The sequence below is a fragment of the Cricetulus griseus genome (genome assembly GCF_003668045.3).
Source record: "Cricetulus griseus strain 17A/GY chromosome 1 unlocalized genomic scaffold, alternate assembly CriGri-PICRH-1.0 chr1_0, whole genome shotgun sequence".
Classification (NCBI taxonomy): Eukaryota; Metazoa; Chordata; class Mammalia; order Rodentia; family Cricetidae; genus Cricetulus; species Cricetulus griseus.
In genome coordinates, this window is record NW_023276806.1 from 255,021,057 (window position 1) to 255,049,030 (window position 27,974).

General features: G+C 48.1%; 1 protein-coding gene, 1 long non-coding RNA gene and 1 pseudogene across 3 annotated transcripts; 1 reads left to right on the forward strand and 2 right to left on the reverse strand.

The window, feature by feature from the left end:
* Positions 1-201: 201 nt before the first annotated feature.
* LOC113830851 lies at positions 202-6,712 on the forward strand. Its single transcript, XR_004772157.1, has 5 exons — positions 202-282; positions 1,127-1,202; positions 2,605-2,743; positions 6,327-6,422; positions 6,539-6,712. It is a non-coding gene; the product is annotated as an uncharacterized LOC113830851 (long non-coding RNA).
* Positions 5,153-6,244, reverse strand: LOC107980037 (annotated as a pseudogene).
* A 3,309-nt stretch (positions 6,713-10,021) lies between the features above and the next one.
* Trem1 (triggering receptor expressed on myeloid cells 1) lies at positions 10,022-27,910 on the reverse strand. Of its 2 annotated transcripts, none has more exons than XM_027394513.2 (4): positions 27,785-27,910; positions 22,031-22,387; positions 14,959-15,142; positions 10,022-10,409 (listed from the first exon to the last, which is right to left on the reverse strand). In XM_027394513.2, the coding sequence occupies exons 1-4, from the start codon at positions 27,831-27,833 to the stop codon at positions 10,277-10,279; spliced, it is 723 nt and encodes a 240-aa protein (XP_027250314.1). In that variant the 5' UTR covers positions 27,834-27,910; the 3' UTR covers positions 10,022-10,276. The 2 variants fall into 2 exon arrangements, with proteins under 2 accessions (XP_027250314.1, XP_035307680.1); XM_035451789.1 differs by lacking the exon at positions 27,785-27,910 and adding an exon at positions 24,740-24,961.
* Between the last annotated feature and the right edge of the window lie 64 nt (positions 27,911-27,974).

Sequence of the window (27,974 nt, forward strand, 5' to 3'; positions counted from 1 at the left end):
AACCTTCCTGCCAGGAGGTCGAGGCAAGAGATGAAAAGTTAAAGGTCTAACCTGGGCTACAAAGCGACTTCATTTGTGGGATAATCTTTTTTGTACACTGAGAACACGTGCCTCTGCTAAGGCACCTTCTGATTGGCTTACTGGAGAGCTGAGTGGCCAATACCTAGGCAGGAGAGGCTAGACAGGTTTTCTGGGAAGAGAGAGGAACTTGGGGGAAGAATCAGAGAGGTGGGATTGACCAGCCAGACACAGAGGAAGTGGTATGTACAGCACTGAGAAGAGGTAATGAGCTACATGGCAGACCATAGATTAATATAAGCGGGATAGTTTAAGTTATAAGAGCTAGTTGGAAACAAGCTCTCATACTAATAAGAAGTTGTTATTTGGGAGCTGGAGGTCCAATAAAGTACAACTAGAACTTCAAGCTAGCTGGGCAACTGAGCAAGACCTATCTCTAAATTAAAGGTTTAAAACAATGGATATGGACACAACTCAGTGAGAGATTGCTTACCTTCTTGTCCTTCATTTGAGGAAAGAGTTTATTTGGCTGTCACTTCCATACCATTTTCTCTCACTGAAGGGAGTCAGGGCAGGAACTGAAGCAGAGGCCTGTTTACAAGCTTGCTTACTCTGCCTTGTGCTCAGTCAGCTTTCTTATATGACCCAGGCCACCGGCCTAGGGGTGGCACCTCCCACAGTGGACTGCACCGTCTCACGTCAATTAACCACCAGAACAATTCTCTACAGACAAAGCCACAGGCCACTCCAATCTGAGCAATCAATCCCTCAGCTGAGACTCCCTCTGCCCAGGTGATTTCTGGTTGTGTCAAGATGACAACATAAACCAACCAGGACATCTAACATGCCCTACAGTCCATCCTCAGTACTGGAAAAGGAAGAAAAGGAGAAAGGAAGAAAGGAAAGGAAAGGAGGAGGAAGAGGGGAAAGAGGAAGGGAGGGGGAGGGAAGGAAGGGATGGTGAGAGGGAAGGAGGGAAGAAGAAAGACTTGTAACCTAGATAAAACTGAAAGCAAAACAAAGAACTGCACCTGGCTGATCACTCCAGTCACCCCTGCAGGTGCCCTAAGTGGAGTGTTATTTCCTATTTCTTCTGCCATCCCTCCAGGAAGAGAAAACTCATTCAAGACGCCCTTTCTCAGCCATCTAAGCTTAAGGTTTCTCCCATTCCTGGAGAGAAGAAGGTAAAGATAGACGGTGTCACCATCTTGCTTCCTGCTCCTCCTGGTTTGGCTATGAGCATTGTGCTTCAGTTCATCCTGCTTAAACCTGATGCAGTTCCTGTGCTAGTTGGTGGACTGAGGCATTCTCAATGACTTTTCTTGTAGCCCTTTAATTAAGACTTCAGTAAAAAGGACTAGGTGAAAATGAGGCGATGGACTCAGAGAAAGTGGGTCCAAACTCTCTCCCAGTGCCTGGAGCAGGTAGACTCGCCCCAGAGTAAAATACAAATGGGACTTTTAGCTCTCTGTGATCAATACATACAGAGGAACCCAAAACATGGCAGCTATGAAATGCCATAACGGGAAGCCAGACGGACAGGGGCTTAATGAGACACAAAGAAGGTAAGGGAAGTGCCCAGGGTCACTGAGGAGGTTCAGGGCAGAAAGCAAATAAAGATCTGGGGTCTTCTGCTAGTCCCTGAAGCAGCACTTTGCTCTGTCAAGGGCTGCTGAATTAGTCCTTGCAGGGCTTTCAAGGGCGAGTCTAAACTTTCAGGGCGGGTCTAGGCTTTCAAAGGCGGGTCTAGGCTTTCAGGGCGGGTCTAGGCTTTCAAAGGCGGGTCTAGGCTTTCAGGGGCGGATCTAAGCTTTCAAGGGCAGGTCTAGGCTTTCAAGGGCAGGTCTAGGCTTTCAGGGCGGGTCTAGGCTTTCAGGGGCGGATCTAAGCTTTCAAGGGCAGGTCTAGGCTTTCAAGGGCAGGTCTAGGCTTTCAGGGCGGGTCTAGGCTTTCAAAGGCGGGTCTAGGCTTTCAGGGCGAGTCTAGACTTTCAGGGCGGGTCTAGGCTTTCAGGGGCAGGTCTAGGCTTTCAGGGGCGGGTCTAGGCTTTCAGGGGCAGGTCTAGGCTTTCAGGGGCAGGTCTAGGCTTTCAGGGGCGGGTCTAGACTTTCAGGGCTGGTCCAGGCTGTCAATGACCTGAGCGGGGGGGGGGGGGGGGGGGGGCGGCACAGGAGCTGCTCAACTGCAAAGCTAAGCCAAGGGCTCCATTTCGGGTGTCATGTGATTCCCTTATCACAGGTCTTACCACCCTGTCACGGTGTGGTCTTTTCGATTTTCTTTTGTGTGCATTAGTTGGCGTGAGTGAGCAGAGCAGCCTAGGTCAACCTCAGTGTTCCTCAAGCCCTCTGCTTATTCTGAGACTGGTTCTCACTAAGTAGCCCTGACTGGCCCAGAACTTGCTATACAAATGGGCTGCCCTCAAACAAGAGCAGATTCTGCCTCTGCTCTCCAGTATTGACATTAAAGCCACCACCACACTCAGCCTATGGGTTTTGTTTTCTCTGTTTGGCTTTTTACTCCCCTTTTTGAGACAAAGTCTTTCTATGGGACTGTAGGCTCACTAATTTGGCTTTGTTTTTCCTTCAGTACCATGTATTGAATTTAGGACCTCACATGTGCTAGGCACACAACACTGAGCTACATTCCAGCCCGAAATTCTACCCGCAAATCCTGTGCAGTTCAATTCAAGCCTGGACCTGTTCCCATGAGATGACCACACGTTCAGGTAAGCCAAACATATAGACCCTGTAGTGACATGTCCCTCCTGTGCTCACCCCGTGGTGACATGTCCCTCCTGTGCTCACCCCGTGGTGACATGTCCCTCCTGTGCTCACCCCGTGGTGACATGTCCCTCCTGTGCTCACCCTGTGGTGACATGTCCCTCCTGTGTTCACCCCGTGGTGACATGTCCCTCCTGTGCTCACCCCGTGGTGACATGTCCCTCCTGTGCTCACCCTGTGGTGACATGTCCCTCCTGTGCACACCCCATGGTGAGATGTCCCTCTTGTGCTCACCCTGTGGTGACATGTCCCTCCTGTGCTCACCCTGTGGTGACATGTCCCTCTCGTGCTCACCCTGTGGGGACATGTCCCTCCCGTGTTCACACTGTGGTGACATGTCCCTCCCATGCTCACACTGTGGTGACATGTCCCTCCTGTGTTCACCCTGTGGTGACATGTCCCTCCTGTGATATGTCCCTCCTGTGCACACCCTGTGATGACATGTTCCTCCTGTGCTCACCCTGTGGTGACATGTCCCTCCTGTGCTCACCCCGTGGTGACATGTCCCTCCTGTGCTCACCCTGTGGTGACATGTCCCTCCTGTGCACACCCCGTGGTGAGATGTCCCTCTTGTGCTCACTCTGTGGTGACATGCCCCTCCCATGTTCACCCTGTGGTGACATGTCCCTCCCGTGTTCACACTGTGGTGACATGTCCCTCCCATGCTCACACTGTGGTGACATGTCCCTCCCATGCTCACCCTGTGGTGACATGTCCCTCCAATGCTCACCCTGTGGTGACATGTCCCTCCTGTGTGCACCCTGTGGTGACATGTCCCTCCTGTGCTCACCCTGTGGTGACATGTCCCTCCTGTGCTCACCCTGTGGTGACATGTAGCTCAGACTCACAGCTCCAACAGGGAGGTTTATTGATGACATTGGAGCCAAGGCATCAGGTCCCACTTTCCAAAAGCCACGTCCTTCTATAGGTCCCCAGGTTTTGAAACAGAGCAAGAGGGGCCAGCAGTGGCCTTGCCAATGAGGAACATCTGAAGGGCACTGAGCAGCTGTTCTGCTCTTCGGTATCTGTTCCTTCTCCACTGCTCTCTAAACCCCGCTGAGAAAGGCTGGAGAGAGCCTCAGTATTAATAGCATGGGCTGCTGGAGCAGAGGGACCAACGTGGCAGCCCACAACAATTCTGGGGCAGCTGATATTCTCTGGTGGCCCCTGGGACACTGCATGTACATGGTACATGGACATACATGCAGACAAAACAGTCATACACTTGTATGCATGCATGCATGCATATATACATATAGACATACATTAAAAAATTCAATGAACTGGCCACTTCTTATAGCAGGTGAGGTTTTCATTTGCAGGAATGGACTACATTCAATAGAGTTTCTGGCCAAGGAGATCCCATGGAAATCCCCAAACAACCAGGCTGTTGCTAAGACAAAGGGTTGCTTTCTCCAAACTGACACAGTGGCCCCAAGGTGGAGGACAACACCCACAAAACTTACTGAAATTGGGAAGTCAAGCTGGTATCTAGATGGAGCCCTCACCCCCATATTCTAGGCTTTTTGATGCATGAAGGTACTCTGCAGGCTACTGAAAGAGAAATATGGCTGTCAACCCAGCCACACAACTCTCCACCTACAGTCTGTCCTGCCTGCAAAATATGCTAGGGCAATGGTGGGTCAGAACTTGTGGAAGTAACCAACCAATGTCTGATTTGACCTAAAGCCCACTCCACAAAAAGGAACTCATACCTGACACTGCTTGGGTAACCAAGAACCAGAGACTGGATAGCCCAGAGACCTAGAGTAAAACCAAATACTACTGGTCTAAAAAAAAAAAAAATCAATAAAATGATTCCTAATGATATTCTGCTATACTCATAGATCAATGCCTTATGCAGTCACCATCAGAGAGGCTTCCTTCAACAGCTGATGGAAACAGATGCAGGGAGGGACACACAGCCAGACATTATGCAGAGAGAGAGGCTAAATTGGAGGCATCATATAACCCCTCCCCTCTGAGCTCAGGGAATCCCGAGGAAGAAGATTGTAAGTCAGAGGGGTTGGAGGACACCAGGAGAACAAGTTCCTCCAAATCCACTAAGCACGGTGTATATAGACTCACAGAGACTGAGGCAGCAAGGCAGGGCCTGCACGGGTCTGCACCAGGTCCTCTGCGTGTATACCATAGCTAGCAGCTTAGTGTTGTTATGACACACCAGACCGTGAGAACAGTGAGTCTCTGACTCCTGCGTCCTCCTGTTGGTTGTTGTGTGCAACTTCAGTATGCTAGAATTTTCCCTCACCAAATAATATTTTATTTTGTTATATTAATAAATAAATATGCAAATAAAAAGGCTTTAAAAGGAAATAAAATTAAATAACATCTTTGGCTAATAAAAAAGAAAAACAAAAACAAAAGCCTGAGAAACAGGTAGCATCATATTGGCCAAGCGAGGCTATTTCAGCTCCACCTTTGAGAGGAGTGGGCCTATGGCCTCCCAGCAGCTCACCGATCTGCAGGGGCCCAGAGAGACCAACCTCCTAGGCCCTCCTTGGCACAGAGAGGCAGAGGGACAGGTCATCACCTGCAGGCCTGGCTCCTGCCAAGACAGCCAGTTACTATTAGTTTCTCTAGCAGATTCCACGCCATAGAAATAGATGGGTTTTGAGTTCACCACATCCAACTTCCTTGTCTTACAGACATGAAAACTAGGCCTGGAGAAGAACTGTGGCTTAAGGTCATGCTGTGAGAGAAGGAAAGATCTAGAACGTTTCCCATTACTCTGAGCTGCCTCCTGAAAGTGCCTTCTCCCAGCAGATGGGCTCCCAGCCTACTAGTGAGCAGGAGGACCACCTGACAGGGTCCCCTGTAGCTCACCTTAGCACTGTGTCAGCCTAATCTGATGATAAAGGACAACAGCATTGTTAGGAGAGAGGTAAACCACACACTGGCCTCTGCAGCCCAGTCACTGTGACCTTGACAATAACTTTGGTGGGTAATCCTCCAGCAAGTTCCTCCCAGCCTGGGCCAAACTGAAGTCTTCATTTCTTGTGTTTTTGAGCACCAGGGTCTCTGGAAAAGCCAGGCTTCTGAGCTGCTGCCGGGCCTCGGGCTGAATGGGTACAGTGTGATGTTGTCAGGTTCTTGCCCTCCAGAAGGCAAGCCTGTTCCTCCTCCCCTCCAGCTTGGAGTCCTGGGACAGGAGATATGTGCTTCATGGATGCCTCTCACTCCAACACAGAGGCAGCACATTAGGAGCCCCAGCAAGAATGGAAGCAGGGTTTGGGAGCACTGTGACTAGTCCCATACCGTGGGTTACTTGGTGTATCTGTGTCAGCAGTGTACATTGGCATAAGGCACAAACGAGGCCTACTGTTGACTGATTCTAGGTGGTGTGTATGCAGTAAATATTTTGTCTGCATTTTGTAGAGTGGAAAAGTTTCATACTGAAAAGTTACAAAATATCTTTACCAGGATTGCATCATCATTTCTATTTCTAGAAATGTGTGTCCACATGCAGGCAGTCATCCTCCCTCCCTCCCTCCCTTTCTTTCTTTCCAGCTTTGCAACCCAGGCTGACCTGAACTCGACATACGGCCTAGGCTGCTTCAGACTCACCACAGCCCTCCCAGCTCAGCCTCCTGACTGCTATTACAGGTATAAACACCATACTCAGCTATCTATTGTTTTCTGTTCTATATGTGGTAGCTCAGACATGTTCGTTGCTGCTTAGCACACGGCCCTTTCTGTTCATTCCTCATGTCCTCGGGTAGAACCCACCTTCACACTCTGTCCATCTGTCCAGAAGAGTATCTACCTGAACAAGAGCGAATGGCACTAACCTTTTTTCCTTCTTGGCCCTTCATGCCATGGACCGCCCACGCCAGTTTATACTATTATGGCCATCATCCCCTATAACTTTTATTAAATATATATTATGTGTGAAATACTGAGCCATGAGTTTTCCATCAACCTGCTAGTGAATTCTGAGGATAACTTTCTTATATGCATGCCATTTATGCCTCGCTGTGATTGCCTGCCCCTTTAAGGTAGATTTGCTTCCCAGGTTTGCCTCTAGGTGGGTATCAGCACAGCCCGGGGTGGCCTGCTTAGCACCACATAACTTTCTCAACTTCAATATGGCCCAGAAGAAGCTCCAGCCTGTTCACAGCCTATTCCCTGATGGGTCAGGTTGGATCACAATGGTCCACGCTCCATTCTTTCCTCAGGACTGATGCATCCCCTTGTCTCCTCCCAGTTCATCTTGAGAAACAAAAGTCACCACCTTTTAGCAGCTCCCTCCCCTGAGCAGGCTACATTCCTCTTGCTGGCACCCCTCCTGTACCTCCTCACCTACCTCTCCTTACCCAAGATGCAGAGTAACAAACATCCCCAGCCCTAGCAGCAGCTTTGACACCCCCAGGTCCCCATCTCCTCCATCTGATGCTCCTTCCTGGGTGTGCCATCTGCCAGTGGCCAGAGGCAAGTGGCTAAATCTCTTACAGTTGGACCGTGCTGCCCACTGAGACACTGACTCACTTCTGTTTCCTGAGGTTCCACTGTTTTGTCCCATTGAGAAACTTTGAGGGAAATGTGTCAAGAGGAAGCTGCCCAGGGAAAGTGAAGAAAGGAGAGTCCTTCTGACAGCATTCTTCCTGCTGTGATGTCACAGTCCTGTTGGGAAACACTCTGTAGCTGCCGTTCTCCACCACACATCAGGTCTCCACTCACTGCCTTTGGGCTCCAAGACATTGTCACATCCACTGACCCCCTCACCCAGTTCTCCCCAAGCCAATGATGTTAAAACATACAGACTTGCCACCTTCCAAGGCCAGGGGACAATTACTCACACACCACCTTGTTTCTCCGAGACAGGATCTCTCACTGACATGAATCACGCAGGCTGGCTGCCTGGCTCCATCTCCCCAGGGCCAGATTATGTGTGTTCACCACCACATCTGGTGTTTTGTATGTGGCTTCTAAGGAGCAAAATCAGGTCCCTGGGCTTTACCAACCAAGGCTTCTCCTCAGACCTGAGTGATCTTTAATCTCATTCTATCCATAGTTCTCAGTATGGCCATATGGCTGAATTACTCACGAAGCAGGGTATCTGGGCTCTACTCTTGGAGGCTCTGTGTCCACAAGCCTGCAGAAAGGCCAAGGAATCTGCATTTTAACAAGCAGCCTAAGTGATTCTGGCCCGAGACTCCAGCTAGACCAGCTACCCAAGGACAGACACAGCATGCCATGAGCACAGACACCGAGTCTGAACTATTCCTTAGTTTTATGTATATTTCTCTTTGGGGCAGGATTTCATTACGGAGTCCAGACTGTCCTTGAACCCTCCATCTTGTTGCCTCACCCTCCCAGCTGCCGGAATTAAAGACGGGCACCATTGCTCTGATTTCATTCTGCTGCTGAGAAGAAATCAGCCGAGGGGGAAAGGTTCACTTAGCTTACAGTTCCAGGTCACCATCCATTACTGCAGGGAAGTCAAGGCAGGAACTCAAAGTGTCCAGGTACATCACACCCCAGTCAAGAGCAGAGAGAGGATAAAAAATTGGATTCTCGTGGTCTGCCTACTTCTGACCAGCTAGGGTTCCTTATTCTAACTATATACAGGATGAGTGTTCCCACCTCAACCATCAATCAAGACAAGGTGGCACAGACAGGCCCTCAGGGGACAACTCCCCAGCTGAGGCTCTCTTCACAGGTGATTTCTAGTCTATGGCAAGTTGACAAGTTAAGAGCTGTAACAGACAACACACAGCTTGTGTGTTTGTGTGTGTGTGTGTGTGTTTGTGTGTGTGTGTGTGTGTGTGTGTGTGTGTGTGTGTGTGTACGTGAGCATGTGCGCGCACATGCATGTGTATAGAGCTTTCCTCCTTGGTTTTTGTTTTCTTTGTTTTAAGACACGATCTCTCACTGACAGGGAGAGAGTCTCTAGGTAGTCAGCAAGCCCCAGGGAACTAGCTGTCATGGCTTCCCCAGTTCCTATATTATAGGTATGACCCATCCTAACCAGGTTTTCATATGGTTTCTGTGGAGAGCATTCAGGTCCCCAAGCTTCCGTTACAAGCTCTACACCACGTTGGCCTTGACTGGACCATAGCCTCCTGCTTGGTTCTTTAGGCAGAAAACAAACATACTGAGACAACCACCTTCTGGATCAGTGCTCCAAAGACTCATGCCAGAGCACCATGGTAAAGTGAGTTCCACAGAGGCCTCTGCCAGCAGACGAGACTGTGGGGTTGGAAATGCGCTGTGCTTCATTAGCGCAGGATCATACAGACAGCTGTGTCACAGGGAAATGTCCTTCTGTGATGGAAGCATGTCTAAGGCTTGGGATCTCTTCATAGAGTAGGGGAAAATCTCCCTGCCAGGAAGGTGCTTTCCTGGCCTGAGGTGAGGAACAGCCACTTCTCAGCCTGCTGACTGAGATGCTATGTGGTGAGATGTGATTGCCCTTGGGAACCTTAGCATGAAGTTGGCCCCAGGCATTGCTGAAGTAGAATGAACTAATGTACCATCCTTTCCCCACCCACAGGGTTCCTTGTTCTTAGAGCCCAAAGAGATGGGAAACAAGAAAATGACTGTGTGTCCCAGAAACAGCATCAGGGCACCTGGGAGGAGACAGAGGTGACAGGAGGCGAGAGGGAGGTACAGGCACTCTGGGGACAGCCTCCCCAGCCTGGGATGGGCTCCTGCCCCACCCTGTCTCAGCCCAGGAAGAGGCATTCAGCTGGCAGCAGAGCCCTCCCTGGCTCTCCATCTCTTGTCTTTGGAGCCCTTCAGCAAGGGAACTAGACTTCATTCCTGCCAGGAGGTGGTAGCCTACTACTCCTGTGGCCTCCTCTGGTCACACACATCTTGGTCTTCCTGGGTTGCACTGAGGAGGCAATGATGAAAGGCACACAGCATGGTGATGCATGTCCTGATGCAATCCTATGGATGCCATCTCCTCCTCCAAGAGTCTCCCAGACAACAGCATCCACCTTAACTTGATTTCTCTCTTCCAAGGTGGGATCTTGTCTTCTTGGTTCGTAGTTGGGGGTGTTCAGAGGACCATAGATGAAGACAAATCTGAGTGCCTTGTTCCCAGAGAGGAAGGCCCCAGAGGCTGGAAGAGCAGGCTGCTTCATGAGCAAGAGCCTGGCCCAGGTGGCTAGAATTGTAACCCCCAAGGGAAGGACAAGGGGGAGGAATAGCAGTGGTGACCCCTAAACCTCCCAATTCCCACAGAAAGTGACATGAGGAGCAATGGTTCTGTCTTTATTTCAGGCCAGCTTATCTATTCAGGCGCAATGGCCAGAGGGTGCTGGGCAGTTTCCTCTCTTCTGAGGATGTATAGCAGACACCCAAGATGATGGACAGACTGAGGAGAATGGGCAGGGCCAGCAGGGGACATCCTGAGTCCTAGATGCCACCCATGATGACAGGCTCAGTTCATGTCACAGTCCCTCCTATGCCCCCACCCCCAGTTCCTCCTGTGAGACAGGCATGGCTGAAAGTCAGAAGTCACTGTTGTGTGACATGGTCTGTCCTCCAAATGACCTCTGTGTGACAGCAAACATGACCGTGAAGACCAGGGTCTTACTGAAGAGTCCACAGACCACGGGAACAACAATGCTGGATATGAACACCCTGCAGAGACAGGAGATTGAAGGCTGACTCAATGACCACCCACAGTGCAGTCTAGGGAATCCTTCCCCATCCACTCTTTCCAGCTTAGGCCCTCCCTGCAGCTTTCCCACGACCTGTGAGGAAGTCAATGCAGTTTATCTGGCCGCTTCCTAAAATAACCAGTAAGAAGTATGTCTGTTGGAGAGTCACAAGTTCAGGTCCAGAGAAGAACAAAGGAGAAGGGTTCACTCAGGCATCTTGGCTTTCTCTGTGAAGACAGGGAGGTCCATATCTAGGGGACCTGGACCCTGTCGTCAGCACTCTGACCTGCTTCTGGGGACACTTGTCCTACCTTTAGCCTCATTTTCCCCATCAAGAAGCCAAGAGGAACCTAATCTTACTGAAAATCCCATTGCAGAGTTGTCATGATTTTAGCAAAAGTGATTCTGTAAGTTCCAGGTAGACAGCTGAAAACATAAGAAACAGACCCCCACAGGAGAGAGAGCATTGCTTGACTTGGGCATATAGGGAAGTAGATAAGGACAGGGTGCTCTATATGATAGGACACAGGGACTGAAGGAGTAGGTGACAATGAGTCTCATAGAGGCCTCATAGCATACTCATGATATATAAGTGTGGGGGCCTGTGCAAATGCCACAGCCATCAGTCTGTGTGAGGCAAGAAGGAAATTTGATTCAAGAAAACTCAGTAGATGATGTTGGTTCAAACTTCTAAAGTCTGACCCCAGGGAGTTTATTTTAGGTATATCTAAGCACAACACAGTTTAGAGGGAAGTTTCCTGATTCCTATTAATTAATTCCTATTAATTCCTATTAATTCCTATTCCTATTCAATCCTGTTTGTACAGCAAAGCTTAAATAACATGTTAACATTGAGATTTTTCAAAGCACAAATGGCCTCTTGCAAAAAGATGACTTCTATTGACTGAGAAACTGTGCTCAAGAGAAGGATCTAGGGAGGAAGAGTCTGGGGGTGGTCAGGAGTGGCGTGCCTCTGCAGATATCACAGAGGTCACCAGGCTGTAAACCACCTCCATTCCCAGCAGAAAACAGGTTATGCATCTCTTTCCTTGAAGAGAAAACCTTGCATGTTTAACAATTCTGGTTTCCCTTGTGCTTATATGTGAGCACATGCCTTTTCTATATAAGAACTCAATGACTAACAAAGCCAGACATCCTGGCTCATGCCATAACCCCAGCAGTGGGTAGGCTAAGGCAGAAAGATCACAAATCTGCAGCCAGTATGGACCACAGAATGGAACCTGTCTAGATGTGTAAATAGAATGCAATGGCTTGGTCAAATCAACGATCTATTTAGTAAAGGATGGTCCTTACTAAAGCAAGGACGGTTTAGTGAATAGCCCTATGGTACAGTAATACTACATAGTGGGGTGAAGTACCATTGGTCCAAGTCTAGGCTACAATGTATGTGTGTATATAAATGGGGACAGGGGCTATGGAACATCACTAGGAAATAGAATTGAGTGCAATTAAGGAATAAATCAAAACAGCATCCTTGAAAGCAGTACGTGTACTCATGCAAATGGTGAAGGACTGGGGTGACCTTCCCATGTGTACTGACATCCACCCCACCATCCTGTCCTGTCCCCTGCCAGGGACACAGTATCCCCAAGACCACATGGTAAGTTCAGCAGCTGATAGTGCCAGGTTGGGAGGCTAGCTCCTGTCTCACATCATGTGGTTGCCATGGGACCTACTGGGTGCCAGCCTCAGCCCTGTGGAGCCCTGCCTCTGGCCTTTGATAAAGCCATTGCTTCCCAGGTCTACTCTGCCTGTGTTCCACTGTGTTTCCTTGGAAGCCTGGGCTGTTTTCATGCACTGGGCTCTTCACCTGTCTCTTTACTGTGCTCTGCACAGACTCTGGGGCCCCTAGGGCTGTGTGAATCCAGGTACCCAAGCATTGCTTAGGACTTCCCCTACCCAATGACTGGATGTAGGAGTATATACATTCCAAGCCTTCTGCCTCTGATAGAAGCAGTTTCAGCTGCCACCCAGACTCCCTTTCAGGACCAGTCTATGCCACACCTGGGAGACTGGCCCTGTTTATGACCCTCCATTGACTTCCTTCCTTTCCCAGCCTCTGCCTGACTTCCCTGATAGCTCTGCCACTGATTACTTCCTAAAACACTTTTACAAGGTTAATTTCCCATGACCCACATCTGAAGAAGTAATCTTGCCACAGGAAGATGGGGCTCCCCTGCATGCCTATCTGTCAACTGGGCAGAGTCTCTGCTCTTCCGTCACCCGAGCAAACAACTCATTGAATCCAAACATTTTTTTTTTTTTTTTTGCAGACAGCTGGGATGGCTGGTACTATCCTGCCTGAACTCTGACCAACAAAATAATCGCAAATATCATAAAATAATAATGACTGATGACTAATCCCATGCTATAGTATTACAGGATAAAGTTAGCAGGTGAAAGGTATAGCAGTAGCCATAATGTGAGCTACAGCGTACCTCCTGTGCCTTGGAAAATAAAGGCCATGGAGAAAAACTAACTTCTAGAAAGATCCCTCAGTGGGTAAGGGCACAAACAGCTCTTCCAGAGGGCCTGAGCTGTTACATTCCCAGAACCCACATTGGGCAGCTCACAACTTCCTGCAAATGTAGCTCAGAGGGATCCAACACTTCTTCCAAACTGTGCAAGCACCTGAACTCACTTGTACAAATCACACATGTGCGCACACACACGCAGGTGCATGCATATATGTAATTAAAAATGAACGTTTTTTAAGAGAAGGAAAGATGAATGCTGACTCTCACTAGATTTCAAATTTTTATTACCTCATGAAGGCTAAATGAGCAGATACTTCCATACCAGGCACTTGAGATGGTACCAGTGAAATAACACACAAAACAACACACAGAAAGAGGAAAGTGCTATGTCTGCCTTAGGCCTGGAACTGAGAGTCCACACCCACAGAGCAATGAATGTCATGATCACTTCGTATCTATTTGACTAGGAATATTTTTTTCTTGGTGTTGAGGATGGAACCAGAAACTTGTGCACCCACAGCTCATGCTCTGAGCCGTATGCTGGGGCCTATAAGGAATGTTTTGAAATACTAAATCAAAATAAATAAATAAATAAATAAAATACTAAATCCATGCTGGTCAGCCTGCCGTAACACCGCTTCATTTCTGCACTGTGGACCATCTGAAAATCTTTTTTGGGGGGGGAGCTTTTATTTATTTTTATTTATGTGTATGTGTTTGCCTGAATGTATGTTTGTGTACTATGTAGGTGTAGTACCTGCCTGCGGAGACCAGAAGAGGGTGTCAGATCCCCTGGCACTGGAGATATAGATGGTTGTGAGCCATCATGTGGGTGCTGGGAATGGAATCCAGGTTCTCTGGAAGAACAGCTACTGCTCTTAACCACTGAGCCATCCCTCCAGCCCATACAATTCTGATATTTAGAAGACATATCTGTATATGTGGTAGTATGCCGAGTGACATAAACACTTGCATTCTCTCATGGAAATTTTTTTGGGATAGAAGATTTTAAAAATCATCTGGGTGGTGTTGGCTCACGCCTTTAATCCCAGCACTTGGGAGGCAGACCCAGGTGGATCTCTGTGAGTTGGAAGCCAGCCTGGTCTACAGAGTGAGTTCCAGGACTGCCAAGGCTACATGGAGAAACCCTGTCTCAAACAAACAAACAAAAATATATTTTAAAAAGAAAACAGTATCAACAGCTAAGACTAGGCAAATGATTGTGAGCTTTATGGCTTTTCTGATTAACAGAAGAGTATGCATTTATTGGAATGATAATTCAATATAGTAAAGTTGAAGGATTTTTTTTGAAACCTTTAGAACTGGGAGCCAAAATAAACCACCCACCTCCTTTTAACCCTATGATCTCAGGCATTGTTATGATGGTGGAGAGGTAACAAACAAACACAGGTCAGAAATCTCCTGAAAAAAAATCTTATTTTAAAATATTGACAGCAAGGGCTGGGGCTAGTCTGAACCCTAGCACTCTGAAAATGAGAATGCTGACTTTGTAATAATCTCCATAAACCGCCATTCCGTCACTGTGTGGTGGAGGACACACACCAATATTAAAATGAAACAAAACAAACAAGTCAGTCAGTCAAACCGAACAAAACAAAGAGCAATACTAGAGAGAGTCACAGACAGCCTTCTCTGGTTTTCTAGCATCCAGCAAGTATCCCTGGGAACTAAAGCCACAGGGGTTGCTGGCTCACCCAGTGTTAAAACGCAGCTGGTTTATCCAACGTGGGAATCCATCTGCTTCTGGGTTGGCAGGTTTAATAGCATTCATGACCATGCCATTTCCCTCCTCTTACTACTCTGATGTGCAAGGAGACACAGAAGGTGAGCTGGGGAGGATGGGAGCTTCCTCCTCAGTCAGTCACCACCTCCTCCCTCCCTGGAAATTTCCACAGACTGAGGTGATTCAAATCTGCCCCTGCTCCAGCCCACTGATCTTCATGCCCACATCCTCTTGGCATATGAACTAGGAAATAAAGGGTGTCCAAACCAGGAGCCCAGAAAACATACCTGGTAACACTTGTTGCATTTGTGAAGGTGACTCCAGGGTCAGGAGAAGAGACAACAGTTGTGGACTTAGGTAAGGGTTGGGTCACAGTCATGTCTCTGCGCATATATTTTGTGGTAAAAAGGCCAGGATCTTCAGTGGTTCTTGTAGTAGGAATGATGTCAGAGGTGAGCAGACTTGAGGAATCTGCAAGAAGACAAATGGGATGGATAGACAGATAAGTGGATGGATAAATGATAGATGGATGGGTGATACATAGACGGATGGGTGATACACAGACGGATGGGTGATACATGGATGGATGGGTGATACATAGACGGATGGGTGATACACAGACAGATGGGTGATACATGGATGGGTAATACATGGATGGATGGGTGATACATAGACGGTTGGGTGATACACAGACGGATGGGTGATAAATGGATGGTTGATACATGGATGGATGGGTGATACATAGACGGATGGGGATACATAGATGGATGGGTGATACATAGACGGATGGGTGATACACAGATGGATGGGTGATACACAGATGGATGGGTGATACATAGACGGATGGGTGATACATAGATGGATGGGTGATACATAGATGGATGGGTGATACGTGGATGGGTGATACAGGGATGGATCGGTGATACACAGATGGATGGGTGATACATAGACAGATGGGTGATACATAGATGGATGGGTGATACATAGATGGATGGGTGATACATAGATGGATGGGTGATACACAGACGGATGGGTGATACATAGATGGATGGGTGATACATAGATGGATAGGTGATACATGGATGGGTGATACACAGATGGATCGGTGATATACAGATGGATGGGTGATACACAGATGGATGGGTGATACACAGATGGATGGGTGATACATAGATGGATGGGTGATACACAGACGGATGGGTGATACATGGATGGGTGATACATAGACGGATGGGTGATACATAGATGGATGGGTGATACATAGATGGATGGGTGATACACAGACGGATGGGTGATACATAGACGGATGGGTGATACATAGATGGATGGGTGATACATAGATGGATGGGTGATACGTGGATGGGTGATACAGGGATGGATCGGTGATACATGGATGGGTGATACATAGACGGATGGGTGATACATAGACGGATGGGTGATACATAGATGGATAGGTGATACATGGATGGGTGATACACAGATGGATCGGTGATATACAGATGGATGGGTGATACACAGATGGATGGGTGATACACAGATGGATGGGTGATACATAGATGGATGGGTGATACACAGACGGATGGGTGAGTAGGTGAAGAGAAATGGAGCTGAGGAGGGGGTAGACATGCCCATTCGAGAAGCAAGGTTTCCTTTTATTAAAATCCAAAGAAGTCAGCCTGAATGAGAGACAGAAAGAAATGAACAGAAGGAGAAAAGGAGGACGGCTGGAAAGAGGCATGAAGAAAAGCCTTCTGGGCTGTCTGGGTTATGGAGATGTTCTTGTCTGCGGCTGTCCGCCTCTCCATCTGCCCCATTCTCCCCCTTACACTGTCCTCTCTACCTCTGTAAGTCACGTCACTCTGCAGGCTGTCCTTTACTGGTGCATTGCATCTGTGCTTCAGCTTGGGCTTGGCGCAGACTCTCCTGGTTGCAGGGAGGCCTGTGTCTCTTTTCTCTGCTGTCCTTGGTCATCCACGATTACTTGCTGGGGATGTAGAGCCCAGCAAGGCACCAGCTCCTCCTCAGTGAATTCAGAAATTCAGAGAGTGTCCCCTTGACTTGTTCCTCATAAGCAAGTGTCACTTCAGGTCTACTGAGCCAGGGTGACTGCAGGTGATTCATGCCCCTGGCAAGGTCTGAGATACAGGGTTTAGAAGCCCATGGGGGCCACCCATGGCATCTTGGGATGAGGAGGGTAGATTACTTGAGGCTTCCTTAGAAGGGAACATAGCATCCATGGATTGCAGTACCTTCAGCCAAACTGCAACCCTGCAAGGCTACGGTGTTCACATTCCAGTCAATTCAAGGACATGCACACATCACCTAGTTATATGGGCCACAAATCTATGGAGCCTATGGACACACCACTGATGTCAACTATACCCAGGCCTCAGACTGCCAGCCCTATGGGTAGATTACATATACAACTTCTTATGAACAGCCTTCAACTGCCCTCCAGGAACATAGGCAGCCCGTCAAAGGGTATGACACTGGTGCCTGTGATACCACCACGGCCACAGTCACCACCACTAAGACCACCTATGCAGTTTAGTTGGCATACAGCACTCAGCCTGCTTACCCAGCCTATGGGCAGCAGACAGCAGCCACCATGCCTATCCACATCTGCCAAGACTAGCCAACTGCAGTTTAATAGAGGGATTAAAACAAGCCCTGACTTGGACATGGACAGAGTGACTAACTGCCGTTATCCCCATGTACCAGGAAACACCCCGTGTCGCCCTGTTCTGCTGGGAGGCAGGCTCATCTAAGACTTTGTCAGAGGCCTTGATGAAAAGACAAATGGAACACTAATGGGGGATGTCCTTCTGTATATGTGCTTCTCTTATTGGTTGATGAATAAAACACTGTTTGGCTAATAGAGGCAGGAAGATAGGAGGGACTAGGAGATGAGGAGAATTCTGGGAAAGGTAGGCAGAGGAAGACCATGAAGGGACGCCATGTAGAGACCGGGAGGATAGGATACGCCAGGTGTTCTTTGGTAGGATAAGGCCATGTAGAAATACATAGATTAGTAGTTGTGGGTTAATAATTAAGATAGAGCTAGCCAATAAGAAGCGCTGGCTATTGGCCAACATTTTACAGTTAATATAAGTCTCTGTGTGTTCATTTGGGGCTGAAGCAGTAGGACCCACGGGACAAGAAAATCCAGTTACAGAACAACAGTCCTGTGTCCTTGCACAACAGCAAACATGGCAAGGTCTGATCTGAGGCTAGGGCCTAGGCCTCGAAGGAGTTAAGGTTTCTGTTCCTGGGAATGAGACTTTTCCCCACTGGAGAGATGGGAGTTGTCAGTCCCATGGCGGCTGAACACACAATCTCTCTCACATTTGAGATTTCCTGTGTTCCCTTCGTGCAATATTGCTTGCTTAGATCCCTGATGGCTTTGCCCCATTGCATGATAGCTTTCTGCTGGCTCTGTGCCATCCTGTCCCTCCCACACACAAAGTAAATGTAAGATGCTATACTGTTTGTTTGAGACAGGATCTCACTATGTAGCTCTGGCTGTCCTGGAACTCACTACATAAACCAAACTGGCCTTGAACTCACAGAAATCCACCTGCTTCTGTCTCTCCAGTGCTGGGATTAAAGGTGCATGCTACCATGCCTGACTGAAGCCGTACTTCTTAATAAGCTTGCTTGGCATAAGACATAGCTTGTGCAAACCTCCTGACCCCAATTTCCAGTCTTTTTTATTACTTCTGAACCCCTGGTTCTCCCTCCTGGGTCATCCTCCCACTAGCCATTCTTCTTCACAGCTGTCTAGTTATGATCTCAGCAGCTCCTCTCAGCAGAACTAAGGGCAAGCAGTTATGGGCAGCCGAGAAGTTATGACCATAACAAAGCAGTTATGGGCAGCAGTCTCCCTCCAGTTACCCCACTCAGAATGTGTCCTACAGCCAAGTCAACATAACCTATAAAGTGGCATTCCAAGGAGCCCACCATACACCCTAGTAGTGCAGTGTTTATGGGCCGGAGTCTGGAAGATTTCCTGGACCAGAAGAGAGTTGGAGCACAAGTGGCCAGGAAAGAATGAGGATTGAATCCTGGAGGCATGAGCAGAGGTAGAACAAGCACTGGAGGCTGAGGCAGCTTCAATAAGCCTGGTGGACCCGTGGGTGAAGGGGCAAATCTTGCTGTATTACAGATGTCCCAATAAATCTTGAATATTTGGCCAGCAGTGCAATTTATGTTCAAGGATTCAATAACAGTGTGTCTCTGCATCTAGCAGGCTTCCTTAAGCATCGTGAAGTTGTTAGGATGAGCAGGAGAACTTGGCAACCCATGATCCACATTTACTTGGAAAAGGAAGCATGGAAATGGCACCATGGTGTCCCAGGAGGATCTGCCAACTCTGAGGTTGTTATGGAGAGGCTTGGTGGGAGATTTATAAGCAAGCCAACTTCAAGTCTCTGTTGCCTGAAAGAAGCCTCCAGTGAACAGCATGTAGAGTAGTATGCCACCTTAAGATGGCAGAAGGATGCCACCACCAATCAGCAGAGCCCCTGATGACCCAGGAGATCCTGGAGGATCCATAGGTCATGGAAGAAAATGAGGAAACTTCCCCACAAGAGGGCTTTGAGGTTCCACCTCTGAAGGAAGGACTGTCCAGCACCAAGCCAGAGAATGGCAATGTCCAACCTGAACTGTAGAAGCCAGAAAACTCCTGGAGAACAGAGTGCTCCCTGTGTAAGCCTAAGCACTTCCTCCCCAAGCCTTCTGGATGTTGAAGCTGGTAGAAATGGTGCAGGTGGGGAGAAATAAATGGCCGTCTTCAAGAAAAGCTGTGGGGTTTCTTAGGAGGTTGCCATGGTGTGGACCAAGATAATTTGTGTGGAGGAAAACGAGGTATCACAAAAGGGTGTCCTGGACCTTTGATGGGACAGACTTACTGTTTAACCCAGAAAATGATCTAAATAATTGAATTGAAAACCCTGACATGGACACATACACCTACAAACACCTAATTTTTGACAAAGAAAAATTTTTATACAATGGAAAAAAGAAAGCATCTTCAACAAATGGTGCTGGCACAACTGGACTATGGCATGTAGAAGACTGCAGATAGATCCATGTCTATCTCCATGCACAAACTTAAATTCAAATGGATCAAAGACCTCAGCATAAATCCAGCCACATTGAACCTCCTAGAAGAGAAAGTGGGAGGTACCCTCGAACAAATTGGTACAGGAGACCGCTTCCTGAACATAACACCAGTAGCACAGACACTGAGATCAACAATTGATAAATGGGACCTCCTGAAACTGAGAAGCTTCTGTAAGGCAAAAGACACAGTCAGCAAGACAAAACAGCAGCCCACAGAATGGGAAAAGATATTCACTAACCCCACATCTGACAGAGAGCTGATTTCCAAAATATACAAAGAACTCAAAAAGCTAGTCACCAAAATACCAAATAACCCAATTAAAAAGAGGGGTACAGAACTAAATAGAGAATTCTCAATAGAGGAATCTAAAATAGTTGAAAGACACATAAGAAAGTGTTCAACATCCTTAGCCATCGGGGAAATGCAAATCAAAACAACTCTGAGATACCATCTTACTCCTGTCAGAATGGCCAAAATCAAAAACACCAATGACAGTTTATGCTGGAGAGGATGTGGAGAAAAGGGAACACTTCTCCATGGCTGGTGGGAGTGCAAACTCATACAGCCACTTTGGAAATCAGTATGGCAGAAATCAGGAAAATGGGAATCAGTCTATCACAAGATTCAGCAATTCCACTCTTAAGCATATACCCAAAAGATACACATTCATACAAGGACATCTGTTCAACCATGTTCATAGAAGCATTATTTGTAATAGCCAGAACCTGGAAGCAACCTAGATGCCCCTCAACTGAAGAATGGATGGAGAGAATGTGGTACATTTACACAATGGAGTACTACTCAGCAGGAAAAAAACAATGGAATTGCAGGCAAATGGATGGAACTCGAAGAAACCATCCTGAGTGAGGTAACCCAGTCACAAAAAGACAAATGTGGCATGTACTCACTCATATATGAATTTTAGAAATAGAGCAAAGGATTACTAGCCTACAATCCATACTTCCAGAGAAGCTAGGAAACAAGGAGGACCCTAAGAGAGACATACATGATCCCCTGGAGAAGGGGAAAAGGACAAGATCTCCTGAGCTTAATTGAGAGCATGGGGGGAGGGGAGAGGGAGTTAGAAGGAAGAGAAGGGGCAAAGAGGTGGGGAGAGAACAGGAGAGAGCTTGAAGATTGAGTCAGGGGAAGAATAGAGGAAAGCAAGAAAAGAGATACCATAATAGAGGGAGCCGTTACAGGTTTAAAGAGAATTCTGGCACTAGGGAAATGTCCAGAGAGCTATAAGGTTGACCCCAACTAACAATCTAAGCAATAGTGGAGAGGCTACCATAAATGCCTTTCTCTGATAATGAGATTGATGACTACCTTTATGCCATCCTAGAGCCTTCATCCAGTAGCTGATGGAAGCAGAGGCAGACACCCACAGCCAAACACTGAGCTGAATTCTGGAATCCAGTTGCAAAGAGGGAGGAGTGCTGAGCAAAGGGGTCAAGGTCAGGCTGGAGAAACCCACAGAAACAGCTGACCTGAACAAGGTGGACCTCATGGACCCCCAGACTAATAGCTGGGAAACTAGCATAGGACTGTTCCAGACCCCCTGAACGTGGATGTCAGTTTGTAGGTCTGGTTAATCTATGGGGCCTCTGGTAGTGGATCAGTATATATCCCTAGTACATGAATGGACTTTGGGAACCCATTCTACATAGAGGGATACTCTCCCAGCCTAGACACAGGGGGGAGTGCCTAGGCCCTGCTCCAAATGATATGACAGACTTTGAAGATTCCCCCATGGAAGGCCTCGCCCTCCCTGGGGAGCAGAAAGGGTAGGGGGTTGGTGGGTGGCAGGGGAGGAGGGGAGGGAGAGGGAACTGGGATTGACATGTAAAACAAGCTTGCTTCAAATTTAAATTTTTTAAAAGGAAAAAAGAGCAAATGTCCTAAGTGTATAGTTCCATATTTATATGTCAGTCATGACATTGTTCCAAAGAAACAAGCTAAATGGTTAAACAAGAAAGGCTTCCTAAGGACATGACTTCTAAGTAGAGATCTCAGAAATGGAACTAAATCATATTCCAAGTCTACTGCTCATCTTCTCTCAAGGGGATCCATATACTAATTACTATTGGGCTGAGTGCCTGCCAACAGCCTTGGATGGTAGGCAAGGAAATTCTGGCAGGAAGCTGGGCTGCTAGGAATCCTGGGCCACAGCCCCATCCTTGCCTGGCCTGCCTCTCTCCCTCTCCCCAGACACTTCCTTCCTGGTCACTCACCCTTGGTCACCACCAGGCGGACGGGATGGAAGAGCAGAACAGGGTCATTGGGAGGATGGTAAATGACACAGCGATACAACCCAGAGTCTGTCACCCGAAGGTCAGTCATTTGGACATGTAACATGGCCTCATCAGGGTCATCTTTCAGTGTGTACTTCCCCATGCGGACTTCACTGGGATTTGTAGGCGACCTCTCTGTGACCACCAGTGTCAAAGGCTCCTTTCCATCCTGCAGCTTCTGCCAAGCCTTCCGGCTCCTGGCGTACTTCATGATGTTGAAGGGACAGCCCACTGTCAAGGTCTGTCCCTCAACCAGGTCATACCTTTCTTCAGCGGGATCAACGGCAGCTTGGACTTCTATAAATAGGAAAAGGGAAACAGGTTAAATAAGGGAATGGTCTTCATCCAAACTCTCTACTGGGAAGGAGTTTTGGTTTGTGTGTGTTTGTTTTACTATAAGAGCCCATGATATGTGGCGTGTGGAAATCAAACTTTGTGAGAGCATGTTAATGCATTACACATGTGTGCATGTGTGCATGCCTATGGTGTCAAGAGGCCAAGCTCAGGTATCATACATGCCTCGGAATATTGCCCATTAGTTGTTTCTATTTTTTTTTTCAGGATCTCTCACTTATCACATGGAGCTGAAATATTCAGCTGTGCTGTCTGGTTGGCAAGTCCTAGGGATCCTGCTAGCTCTGCCCCTCTAGTTCTGGGATTACTAGTGTGTGCCACATCTGGCTTTTTATATGGCTTCTGGGGATCAAACTCAGGTCCTCATGCTTGTGTGGCAAGCATCACGCTGTCTTGTTTATTTATCTAACCCTAAATGGTTCTTTAGAGAGATGAAATTGCCTGACTGGACACGTGAATGGCTGGGGCATGATGGGAGAGGAAGGTTGTGGAAGGTACTTTCCAGGGCACAGAGTGGATATAAAGACAGAGGCAGGTGGATCTCTGCAAGTTCGAGACCAACCTGGTCTACAAGAGCTAGTTCCAGGGCAGCCTCCAAAGCCACAGAGAAACCCTATCTCGAAAAACAAACAAACAAACAAACAAACAAAAGACAGTCTCCAAGCAAATGATGGTGTTCAGCACGAAGAGGTCATCTCAGGAGACACTAAGGAAGCATCCAGAAAAATAAATAAAAATAAAACGTCATGGGCACCGTGGATAGGGACTCTGCCTACCTGGCATCACTTTCCATACCACAGGGCTCTACTGATTGAGCTGTCAGTATTCCTGAGGATATACCCATGAGGCCCACCAAGTCCAAACAACCCCAAGGCACAGATTGGCTTAGAGATGGGCATGTGACTAGGATGAGCCAATCAAAACCTGATCTGCCACTGTACAGCCCTTATGCAGAGGTTGGTGGTCAGAGGAATGCGAAACTCCCGTTGCTGTGTTTTACCATGTAGGAATCAGCTGCCCGAGAACAAGCTGAACAGAAGGAGAGAGGAGAGACAGAGAGAAAGTGGAGAGGGAGGAAAGAGAGAGGGAAACTCACAACATTGAGTAATGGCTTTAGCTGTGCTTTCAAGCCAGCACCCCTGGATTCCCTGGTGACTAAGTCAATAAATCCCTCCTATTTTTGACAGAAATCACAGCCATGTTTCTTCATTGGGTGGAGATGTCCCCCTACTTAGTGTCGTGTGTCCCCCAACCGGGTTTCAGGTGTCCCCCACTGGGCATAAGGTGTCCCCACTCACTCCCAGTGTAAAGTGCCCCCCACTAGCTATAAGGTGCCCCCACTGGGTGTAAGATGCCCCCATTGTGTGTTAGGTGCCTCCCACTGGGTGCTAGGTGCCCCTCACTGGGTGCTAGGTGCCCCTCACTGGGTGCTAGGTGCCCCTCACTGGGTGCTAGGTGTCCCTCACTGGGTGTAAGGTGTTGGGAAACATTTCGTTGTTATAAACAGGAATGATTGTGCCTGCCACATGCATCTAATGGACAGAGGTTGGGGGAGCTTTCAAGCATCCTACAGCGCACAGGACGGTCCTCACAAGTCATTATCTCATCCCAAATGTCAGCAGTGCCAGGCTTGGGAATGCCAGGATGGCAGGGACAGTAATCTCAGCCCCATGTTGGAGTGGAAACACTAAAACCACCTGGACTGGGGACTGATCTCTCTCACCCGATGGAAAGGAGCCCTGCTGATGTGAAGACAGATGGGTCATGGACACCAGCTCTGAAAGTCACTGAGAGACTAAAGTTTGGCCACTTAGACCTGGATATCATTCTCCAACAAAGGCATGGACAGAACACCAGATCAGTGAGGACTTTCACTTCCCAAAACTTCCACTGCTGTTAGTACCACAACTACCCCACAACACCACACACACACACACACACACACACACACACACACACACTATACACACACACTATACACACACACATGCACCAAACACACATATACACTCACATGCACATATCACTATCACCATGTACCACACACACACTATACACACACATGCACCCTACACACACCCCACACATACCACACGCATACACACACACACACACACACACACACACACACACACACACTCATATACACAACCACCCACATACACCATACACCACACACACACACACACCACCCAGATAGGCCAAGACTTAAAGTAGAGCCCTTGCCTGCCCACACAGGATGTGTCAGACTCCAGAAGGCCTGCTCTGCCCTCATCCAGCCTTGGTAGGACTCACCTCAAAGACTCATAGGGGATTTTGTAAATGAGCCAGGCTCAAAGACCAATTAGCTCTCTAAGGGAATCTTGCAAGCAGCCTCCCCTGAGCTCTGGCCAGAAATGCCTTCCACACTCAGCATGGTGGTGCACACCTGTAAGCTCAGAACTCTGGAGGAGGAAGTAGGCAGGTCAGGAAAAAGTTCAAGACAATCCTCAGCTACACAGTCATGAGGGTGGCAGCACGAGCGCACATACGCGCGCGCGCGCGCACACACACACACACACACACACACACACACACACACACAGAGAGAGAGAGAGAGAGAGAGAGAGAGAGAGAGAGAGAGAGAGAGAGAGAGAGAGAGAGAGACAGGCCAGCAGAGGCTTGGGGCTGTATGGAACCAATTCTGATTACTCCATCACAGGATGGCTGATCCACCCTGTGTGACACATCCATGGGTTCCACCCTTGAGCTGTTTTCATGGAAGTACTGACTCATTGAAATGTTGCAAACCAAGACACAGGGTTGAGGGCTGGTCCAATCCTGCTCAGCACATGTGAGAAGCTGGGCTCTCCAGCTTTAGCATTTGATGAAGAGCTGGGATTACAACCTCCATGAGGATTGACACAGGCTTCTGTTCATACCTTTGGCCTTTGGAGTAGCAGATTTGTGTACCCAAGGTAACCCTGGGAAACAGCTGTTAAATTAATTACTTTTTTGAGGTCTAATGGACTGTCCACATCACAAGCACCATGGACGAATAGAAGAAAAACATCTCAACATGAAATAACACCATTCAGATGACTGGGCTTAGTGGCTCACACGTTTAATTCAGCATTAGGGAGGCAGAGGCAGGGAATCACTAGGTGAGCTCGAGGCCAGCCTGCTCTACATAGACAGTTCCAGGACAGCCAGGGCTACCATGAGAGACTGACTGAAAAATGTGTGTGTGTGTGTGTGTGTGTGTGTGTGTGTGTGTGTGTGTGTGTGTTCTTCAGATCATGCCAGGTTTGGAGTGGTTGGATCTGCTGGCCTGGTAGTGCCCATCTTTAACCAAATACATAAGAAGCTGAGGCAGGAGGAGTTCAAAACCAACTTGGTTATAAGTGAGACTGTATGCTATTGTCATTGTTTCCACTGAAGGATCTCTGACATAAAAATGCACACCGAGGCTGGGGCTGCAGCTCAGTGGTAGAGCAGCTTCCTGGCATGTGCGAGGTCCTGGGTTCCTTCTCCAGGACTGCAAAAATAAACAGCAGTTAAGAGCACTTGCTGCGCCGGGCAGTGGTGGCGCACGCCTTTAATCCCAGCACTCGGGAGAAAGACGCAGGCAGATCTCTGTGAGTTCAAAACCAGCCTGGTCTACAAGAGCTAGTTCCAGGACAGCCTCCAAAGCCACAGGGAAACCCTGTCTCGAAAAACCAACCCCCCCCCCAAAAAGAGCACTTGCTGCTCTTGCAGAGGACCAGGGTTTGCAACCATCTATAACTCCAGTTCCAGGGAAATACGATGCCCTCTTCTGGTCTGCTTGGGTAATAGACATGTATGTGATACACACACACACACACACACACACACACACACACACACACACACATATATGCATGCATGCAAACACACATAAAATAAATTTTAGAAAAAGCAAAGACCACCTGCCTCTCTAACTCACCCTTCTTGGATTTCTGTTATTCAGCCTTAGGGGTCTGATTCTCTGAGCTCAGGTGAAGCCTGCCTGGTCTGAAATGAGCAGTGTTTGTCCCCACATTTAGAGAGTCATTTGCTTTAGAGCAGTGGTTCTCAACTTTCCTAATGCTGTGACCATTTGATACAGTTCCTCATGTTGTGGTGACCTCCAACCACAAAATTTTTTTCATTGCTACTTCATAACTATAATTTTGCTACAGTTATGAATCGTAGCATAAATATCTGGTTTTTGGTTTTTGAGACAGGGTTTCTCTGAAGCTTTGGAGCCTGTCCTGGAACTCACTCTGTAGACCAGGTTGGCCTTGAATTCATAGAGATCCCCTGTCTCTGCCTCCTGAGTGCTGGATTAAAGATGTGCACTACCACAGCCTGGCAATATCTGGTTTTTTATAGTCGTAAGTGACCCCTATGGAAGAGCCATTTGAACCCCAAAAGGGGGTATGTGAGAACTGCTGCTTTAGCACTTCAGCAGGGACAAGCTTTGTGGGGTCAGGGAGGTGTCTCAGCTGATAAGGCACTTGCTGTGCACAGGCACAAGGGCCTGAGTTTGGCCTCCAGCACCATGTCTAGAGCAGGGCACCAGGCAGGCAGAGGCAAGCGGGTCCTTGGGGCACACTGGCCAGCTGGCCTAACAGATAAGCCAACTTGGCGTCAATGAGAGACTCCAGAGCAAGGCAGGGCCAGGTGTGGCCGTGCAGTGCACACTTTAGGTTGTGAGTCTAGCCTTTAATGGCAGAGCCATCTCTCCAGCCCCAGTGCACACTTTTGACATCAGTAATTAGGAGGCAGAAGCAGGGGCAGATAGAGGGCCAGCCTGGTCTACATAGCGAGTTCCAGGCCAGCCAGGTTACATAGAGAAATCCTGTCTCAGGAAAGGAAAAATGTGAAAAGCAATGGGGGAAGACACCCAATGTCCACCTGTAACTAACACACACACACACACACACACACAGAGAGAGAGAGAGAGAGAGAGAGAGAGAGAGAGCTTCCAACGTCCTCAGCAGCAATGGAGGAAGACACCCAATGCCAACCTGTAACTACACACACACACACACACACACACACACAGCACTTTCAACGTCCTCAGCCAGAACTTTCACCTGCCAGTCACCTGGTCTACACAACAAATTCCAGGTTACATAGTGAAACCCTGTCTCAAATAAATAAGTAAATAAATAAATAAATAAATAAATAAATAGAAAGCAATTGAGGATGATACCCAATGTCAACCTGTAACCTAAGCACTCACACACACACACACACACACACACACACACACACACACACACACACACACACTCGGCTGCTAAAGTCCTGGGCCAGCACCCTCTCCTGCCCCCCACCTCCCGCCTGCCTTACCTGAGACAAGGAACATCCAAAATAGCCCCAGGAGCCCAGCCTTCCTCATCCTCCAGGTTCAGCTCCAACTGCCTCTGTGGGCTGCTGGGATGGCTATAAGACACCCCTGTACCCAGACTCTCTGGGAAGTTACACAACAGGATGTGAGGCTATTCCTGGGAGGTACGGTACTATCACTGGCCACCCTGCC